The following is an 8,649-nucleotide window of genomic DNA, read 5'->3' as shown; positions in this document are numbered from 1 at the left end:
ATTTCAGTCGGTGTATGCTTAATTTCTAGTTGGTTCTTTATCACAACATCGAGGGTCTCATTAGATTTCTCGAGGATCTCATTAAGTTTATCGGCGGCTTCTAGACAGTTCTTGAGAGACCTTAAAAGTGTGGTTTTGAGCTCTATATCTTCCATTTCTGACATTTCTGTCCTGTTTCTTTGTCTCTGTATTTTTTTATCTTTTCTTGGTGCACCCCCTAGTGGTATTTGTTCGAAGTCTTGTTGTAGTTAAGCCTTGATTGATGTCGGGAATACCTGGGTTGATTTGACCTCCAGGCTAACTGGCTATCTGATAGAAGAGTTTAGACATGCCTGACATTTATAAAGTACTAGAAGCCTGGTGCATGGATTTGTGCCCCATTGGGGTCCCTCAGCCTGGCCTGCAGTATTGGGCTGAAACTGGCTCTCCAACATCCCCCAAGGGTCCCAAATTGCGAGAGGGCACAGGCCAGGCCAAGGGACCCCACAGGTGCTGATCGTGGCTGTGGAGGGACGCAGGAGGTTGCCCAGCAACGGAGGGACCGTGGGAGAATTCCAGGGCATGTCCAGCCTGTCTCGCTCTTTCCCAATTGGCTGACCCCAGCATCAAGCTAACCTACCAGTTGGAGCATCTGTCTCCTGGTGGTCAGTACCTGTAATAGCGACTGACTGGTCGACTGTCTGCCCCTACTGGTCAGTGCATGTCATAGCGAGTGGTTGAGCTTCCTTAGCATATCATTAGCATATTACCCTTTGATTGGTTGAATGGACAACCAGGCATTTAGCATATTAGGCTCTTATTGTATAGTATACTCCTTTACCTTATCTAGAAAGATAGTAAAAGAAGTAAGTCTTCTGAATCATTAGCAGATCTATATGTTCTCATGTGTGTGTATCTGTGTGTATCTAAAAGGTGCTTTCATTTCTAAAAATTTATCTAACCCTCTTTGTTTTTAAAGGACATTGATTTTAGGGAGGAAGTCTTACTTCATAGCTCCAATTTGAAAATATTAAAACTTGCATTCTGAAAGCACTTTGCATCTTATAGAATGCTTTTCATACATTCAATTTGATCCTTGCAAATTCTACTGAGATGGACATGATTTCTGTTGTCTCCAAAATATGCTTCAATGACAGTGCTCATATTGTGCTGTATTTTTTTAATAAAATATTTTAAGTACATACAAATGTAGAGAATTATATCCTAAGCACATTAACACACTGCGGACCAGTAGTTTCATTGCCAGCTTCACCCAGTGGCCAGATAAGCTTCTATTGAACGAGTACAAAAAACATTTTACATCAATGTTAAAGGCACGCTTTCAAATTAAACACCTATTGCATTTTGAAGTTATTTATTACATGTTCTTACAAACTAATATCTTTTTAAAGTATGATACTTTGTAAAACACTCTGTAATAGGAAGTGAGAATTCTCATGATCTGTCCACAATGTCTTACTGTTATCTTTCCTAAAAACGTCATGACTAGTCATCCTTAATAGTAAATACTTTATAATTTTTAAATTCTGGGTATAATTGATGTTCATATTTCTCTTTGTCTCATAAATATCATACCATTTGTCTCTCAGTTATATTTTTTTTAATTAAATCTTTATTGTTTAGATTATTACAGTTGTTCCTCTTTCCCCCCCCCATAGCTCTCCTCAACTCAGTTCCCACTCCACACTCTGCCAATAACCCCGCCCCCCCACTGTCCTCATCCGTAGGTGTACAATTTTTATCCAGTCTTTTACCGCACCCCCCACACCCCTTTCCCCCCAAGAATTTTCAGTCTACTCCCTTTCTATGCCCCTGGTTCTATTATATTCACCAGTTTACTCTGTTCATCAGATTTTTTATTCACTTGATTTTTAGATTCACTTGTTGATAGATATGTATTTGCTGTTCACAATTTTTATCTTTACCTTTTTCTTCTTCCTCTTCTTAAAGAATACCTTGCAGCATTTCAAATCTTTGACTTGATTCTTGGGATCCTCTTGTCTGCTGTGTGTTTATATATGCCGCCATCTTAGTTTCTCCCTTTTATGTTACTCTTTATTTCAGTCAGTGTATGCTTAATTTCTGATTGGTCCTTTTCCCCTTTTTTTTGGCATTCTCACTAAGATTTTTGAAAGTTTCACTAAGTTCCTCGGAGGTTTCTAGAAGATTCCTGAGTAACCTTGTAACCGTGGTTTTGAATTCTATATCAGTAGTTTGCTTTCTTCCATTTCTTTCATTTGTGACATATCTTTGTCTCCACATTTTAGCTGTGTCCCCGTGTTTGTTTCTATGTATTGGGTAGCTGTTAAGTCTCCTTGAGTTGATAGAGTGGCCTTGTGTGGTAGGTATCCTATAGAGCCCAGTGGCTCAGCCTCCCCAATAACCTGAGGTGGACACTCTTGGTGTACCCCTTTGTGGGCTTTGTGCACATAAGCCTTGATTGTTGTAGGTGTTACTGGGAGGAATTGACCTCCAGGCCAATTGGCTGTGAGAATCAGCTATGTATTTTTATTATTTATTTTATATATTTAAATGCCATTTAACTAAGAAAAATCATCCAAGAAAATGAGTTCACGTGTCGCCATCACTGGCCGGTTTCTTGGTGTACCCCTTTGTGGGCTTTGTGCACATAAGCCTTGATTGTTGTAGGTGTTACTGGGAGGAATTGACCTCCAGGCCAATTGGCTGTGAGAATCAGCTATGTATTTTTATTATTTATTTTATATATTTAAATGCCATTTAACTAAGAAAAATCATCCAAGAAAATGAGTTCACGTGTCGCCATCACTGGCCGGTTTTAATGATAAGACCTTTTTTTGCTCCTCCTTTTCTTGCTCTATTCCATGTAGTTGCACAAAATGAATACATCTTTGAAGCCAGCACCCAGAAAGAAAGAACCTTATCAACCTGTCAGTAGCTCTCCCATCTCATGGTTCCTTCAGGTTAAACACACACCTCACCCCTACTTTCAACTGCATTGAGTTGTTTGCTGATTCTAAGTTATGCATAAATGGAATCATACAATGTGTTCTTTTTTGTGTCTGGTTTCTCTTGCTCAAGTTTACGTTTGAAGTCATCCATTTTGTGTGTTCGTAGGTCACTGTTTTCATTACGGCCTGGTTTTTATCCTACTGTTGATGGGCATTTCACTAATTTTCAGTATGTGCTTCTGCAAACTTTCTTATCAATAGTGCTACTGGAACTTCCCAGTGCTTGTCTTTTGGGGCATATACTGTACATATTTCTGTTTGACTGGAATGGTTGAGTCAGTTGTTACATTTAGCTCCAGTATACAGGTTGGCAAACTCCATAAAGAGCCACATAATAAATATTTTAGGCTTTGTGAGCCAAATGATCTCTGAATCAAGTACTCAACTCTGTCAAAACCATTCTCAGCCCTTGGGGTGTATGAAAACAGGACACCACCAAATTTGGCTTGTGAGCTCTGGTTTGATGCCTTCCATTCTAATAGATACTTGAATAGAGTGCTTCAAAGTGGTTATACTGATGTGTACTCCCACTAGGCAGTTCTGATAACTCTGCATCCTGCCAACACTTAGCATTTTATTTTTCCACTTTCGCCATTCTATGATTGTGTGTTGGTTGCCTCTAGGTTTGTTTTATATTGTATTTCTTTGATGAACTGAATTATTGTAAACTAAAGGCCTGTTGCACGAAGATTCGCGCAATAGGCCTTCCTTCCCCTGGCTGCCAGCACCAGTTTCCTCCAGCACCCGGGACCCAGGCCTTTGGTCTGGCCACAGCTTGCCTTCTCCTCTCTGGCCGTGGCAGTGAGGCTTGGCTTCTCCGCTCCGGCCGCGGCAGCGAGACTTGCCTTCTCCGCTCCCGCTGAAGCAGCGAGACTTGCCTTCTCCGCTCCGGCTGAAGCAGCGAGGCTTGGCTTCTCCGCTCCGGCCGCGGCAGCGAGACTTGCCTTCTCCGCTCTCGCTGAAGCAGCGAGGCTTGCCTTCTCCGCTCCGGCCGAAGCAGCGAGGCTTGCTTTCTCCGCTCCGGCCGAAGCAGCGAGGCTTGCTTTCTCCGCTCCGGCCGAAGCAGCGAGGCTTGCTTTCTTCACTCCGGCCGCAACAGCAAGGCTTGGCTTCTCCGCTTCCACCACAGTGGAGAAGCCATGCTTCATCAGTCTTCAGTCTCTGCGCAGGCTGGAGCCTTCAGTCTTTGCTCCACGCCTGCATATGCAAATTAATCTGCAATCTTTGTTGCGATAATTTGCATGCTCATCCTGATTGGCTAGTGGGTGTAGTGGAGTGATGACCAATTTACATATTTCTCTTTTATTAGTGTAGATGAGTCCAAGTTCCTATTCTTTGCCACACAACAGCCAGTGAGTTGAGTGATAACGTGATAGAGCAAGGAAGTGACTTCATTCAGATAGCCAGCAGCCAACAAGATGACAGTCTAGCATCCTAAAAAAATCATCTCAAGAAAGTACAGAATTCAGCCTTTTGTGTCAAGGGAAAAGGAAGACAGGAGGGCAAAGAGGTGATTAACAACTGCAGGCATTTGAACACCAGCATAGGTCCAAGGAAGCTTGTAAAACTTCCTTCTTCTTGATGTATTGACTCTAATTTATGTGAGTCCATTCAAATCTTTGATAATTTTTGTACATACCTCCTTTATCTCCTTGGGAGCCTGGAGCAGAATTTTCCAATGATTAGCATTTCTATTTTCAAAACTAAACAGAAGCTGTAAGGCCCTGGGGACAAAGCAGGCTTAAACAAATGGAGTCAGAGAGACCAACTTTTCACTCTGTTAAAATTTTGGTGTGTTATGCCCTAGCCGGTTTCGCTCAGTGGATAGAGCGTCAGCCTGCGGAATCAAGGGTTTCAGGTTCGATTCTGGTCAAGGGCATGTACCTTGGTTGCGGGCACATACCCAGTAGGGAGTGTGCAGAAGGCAGCTGATCGATGTTTCTCTCTCATCGATGTTTCAAACTCTCTATCCCTCTCCCTTCCTCTCTGTAAAAAATCAATAATATATATTTAAAAAAATTTTTTTTTGGTGTGTTATAAGTTCTTCATGTATACGGTGTTTCAGAATGACTCATACTTAGATTTTTTAATAAAAATAACTTTTCCTAAACAGTTATTTTGTTGGTGTGTTGATCGCAAATCAGCTAGCTGGACAAGACACCTAATGAGCCAATTAGTTAGGAGTCATCTTTATTGCGTGCAGGTTCAGAGCAGATTACTACCTTTGTCAAATTCTGAACACCCAAAGGAGGAAGTATTTTCTTTTTATATTCTTTTAGGTCCTTGTGTAAATTATTTTCACAGACAATTTGTAACCTTGAATATATATCATATCTAACAAACACCTGTCATATCTATACAGACAATTTTGTAATCTTGAGTACATATCTATATAGATACCTGTAACCTTGGATGAACAAACACTTGGCATGAGAATATGAGAATTAGTATCAGTACTAGTAGCCTGGTGCACGAAATTCTTGCACTGGGGTGAGGGGGGCGGGCGGGGAAGGAGCCCCTCAGTCTAGCCTGTACCCTCTCCAATCCGGGACCCCTTAGGGAATGTCCGATTGCCGGTTTGTGCCTGCACTTTTAACTGCCTACCTGACTGCCCCTAACTATTCGCCTGCCTGCCTGATCATCCCAACCACTCAACTGCCTTCCTGATCGCCCCTCACCATTTCTGCCTGCCTGCCTGATTGCCCCTAATCACTCACCTGCTGCCTGATTGCCCCTAACCACTCATCCTGCCTGATCACCCCAACCACTCACCTGCCTGCCTGATTGCCCCTAACCACCTCTGCTCTATCCACTGAGCCAAACCAGCCAGGCCTGTGCCTGCACTTTTAACAGATAACAGCTCCATTGTTTCTTTCTTCTCATGCTTAAACCCATTGGAATTAGTAGGCATTCAAAGTGTGTATACATTTTGGGGGGACACCCTGTATATCTCTCTAGTCAGCGGTGAAAGGAAGCAATGCGGATTTGGAACCCCCAGACAGGGAACCTCGCTCACTCCCCACATGTCTCCCCCCTTCACTTTCCACTTTCGCCGGCAGCGGGAGAATCAATGTTTTCTCTCTAACTCGGAAAAGCACGTCCTGTCACCCGCTGCCCGGCAGAAGTGCGCTAGGCCCCAAGCAAAGAAGGCTCAGTCAGGGCAGTCTTCGCTCATGGGTGCCGGCACCCAAAATGCACATTCCTCCTCTGCAGTCACCCCAACTATCCCTCTGTTTCATTGAGAGAGCGGAACTCCTCGCCACCTCTGGGTTCTTAATCTTGAACGCTGACTGAAGGCACCTCAGCTAGGGCCACCCACACCCTCCAGGTGTGTCTGTCTGCACCTGTTCCTGCCTCAGCACCTGCATTAGCCCCACAGAGGTGATCTCGTCACTGCACTGGCCTCTGCAGAAACAGGGCATCAGCACTCTGCCCTCTCACTGTCATCTCACAGGCACCAACCCTCATTACCCAGAACACCCAGACTCTCCCCAAAGGACATGAGCATGTTGGAGGGGACGTGTGCACTTCCTGTGGGGGACTTAGGCATGCTGGGTTTGATGGAAGTGCTGCAGAGGGGCGGGGGGAACTTGTGTGCGCCTTGGTCTGCAACTGTTGAAAGCGTACAAGGGTGACAGTGTGCTGGGGGATGTTCGCATGCCAGGAGGGGAGGAGAGGATGTGTGCACCGGAGGCCTGTGGTTTCACAGATCTGCAAACCCCCGTGGCACAGCCAGGAGGGTGTCAATCTGGCCCACCGTGGTGGCTGTCCCTGCAATTGAACGCCTTCTGGGCCAGGAGGCGGGACTTGTGCAGCCACTCGGTGCTGATGTCATGCAGGCGCTATTTCAGCTCGACCCTCAGGCTCTGCTTGGCACGCTCACAGCTGCCACCGCAGCCATGTGGGGAGTACAGGCCGCTCTCCACCGGCCCGTCTCCTCTGCCCAGAGGCTCTCAGCATGCTGCCCACAGGCCCAGAGCGGCCTGCGTGGGGCAGGACGCCAGCGGGCACTGCTCACCTGCCTGAAGTGACCGGGGCTGGGCGGAAGCCAGGTGTCCTGCCCCACACGACCACTCCTTGCCTCCACATGCTGCGCACCAACCTGGAGCAGCCAGGGCTGGGCGGAAGCCAGGCGTCCTGCCCCTCCCAACCCCCGGCCGCTTCACCCCTGTGCATGCTGCCCACTGGCCTGGATGAGCCAGGGCGGGGCAGTGTGGGACTTCTGCCCCCAGCAGCTCGGTGCCTGTGCACATGCGTGCTGCCCACAGGTCCGCCATCTTTGTCAGGTTAATTTGCATATCACTCTGATCAAATGGTGGGCGTGGCTTGAGCTTGGGAGGGATGGCTAATTTGCATGTTTCTCTTTTATTATTAGAGATCAGTGAATCAGCCCCTTTAAAATATATATTTTATTGATTTTTTACAGAGAGGAAGAGAGAGGGATAGAAAGTTAGAAACATCGATGAGAGAGAAACATCTATCAGCTGCCTCCTGCACACCTCCTACTGGGGATGTACCCGTAAGGATCAAAGTTGATCTTGTCAGTGAAGATACCGGCCTAGGACATAACTGCCCACCATAACTGCTTTTAGTTAAGGTTTAATTTCAGACCATTCTTTGTGGTTACTTTAGGTCTCCGAGTCTGCAAAACTGCCATGCAGGCCTCTCCTGAGCTTGTCAGGTCAGCATGTGGCCCCTTTCGTCCACACAAGGTTGACTCCCAGGGCCTGGGGGCATACAACTCCCAGCCAGGTCAGAAAGTCCTTTCTTTAACCAACACAAGGCAACAGAGCATGATTAATATTTCCCATAACCAGAGCTAGTCCCCAATATTCTATTTTTGCCCCTAACATAAGTACTTGTGTAATACATTGCCTTATGACCTTAGGGAACCTAAGGCATCATTAGCCTAGTCCAGTGATGGTGAACCTATGACACGCGTGTCAGAGGTGACACGTGAACTCATTATTTTTGTTGATTTTTCTTTGTTAAATGGCATTTAAATATATAAAATAAATATCAAAAATATAAATCTTTGTTTTACTATGGTTGCAAATCAAATATCAAAAAATTTCTATATGTGACACAGCACCAGAGTTAAGTTAGGGTTTTTCAAAATGCTGACACGCCGAGCTCAAAAGGTTCGTTATCACTGGCCTAGTCTATAGCAATTTTTCAGCTCCATTGTAATCTTAAGGGATCACCACCATATCTTCAGTCCATTGATCTTAATGTCATTATGCAATGTGTAATTGTTAAAACTTTTAAAGTATACTAAAAAATATATTTGGAATTTCTTGATTTATATATTTTTTATAAATGTGGCAAATGTTTTTTTAAAAGCTCAATTTATTCTGAAAATCTTTTATTCTTTAGGATTATTTTCTTTTTCTTCAATGTTTGTTATTATGGATTTTTAAAAAAAATACTTTGTCTCATTTTATTTGAGGACGTTCAAGATCCTTCAATATTTGTTACCTTTCCTTTGGAGGAAGACGAAAATATATCTTTGGTTGCTTGGACAACCACTCCCTGGACTCTGCCTAGTAACCTTGCCCTCTGTGTTAATCCGGATATGCAGTATGTAAAGATTAAAGGTAAGTGTGAGCTTGGTGACTTATGATTAATATGGATATGATAATTGTTAACATTTTGGGAA

General features: G+C 44.4%; 1 protein-coding gene across 1 annotated transcript in view; it reads left to right on the top strand.

Annotated features, from left to right (window-relative positions):
- IARS (isoleucyl-tRNA synthetase) overlaps positions 1 to 8,649 on the top strand; it is a gene marked incomplete at its 3' end in the record, with an annotated part of 64,218 nt that overhangs the window by 18,326 nt on the left and 37,243 nt on the right. Inside the window, exon 7 of the mRNA XM_015559822.1 lies at positions 8,440 to 8,587. Within this exon, the coding sequence (XP_015415308.1) occupies positions 8,440 to 8,587 (148 nt within the window). The remainder of the gene's footprint in view (positions 1 to 8,439; positions 8,588 to 8,649) is intronic.

Source organism: Myotis davidii, unplaced genomic scaffold (genome assembly GCF_000327345.1).
Source record: "Myotis davidii unplaced genomic scaffold, ASM32734v1 scaffold315, whole genome shotgun sequence".
Taxonomy (NCBI): Eukaryota; Metazoa; Chordata; class Mammalia; order Chiroptera; family Vespertilionidae; genus Myotis; species Myotis davidii.
Note: the sequence above shows the minus strand (reverse complement) of the source record. Positions and strands in the feature narration are given on the sequence as shown.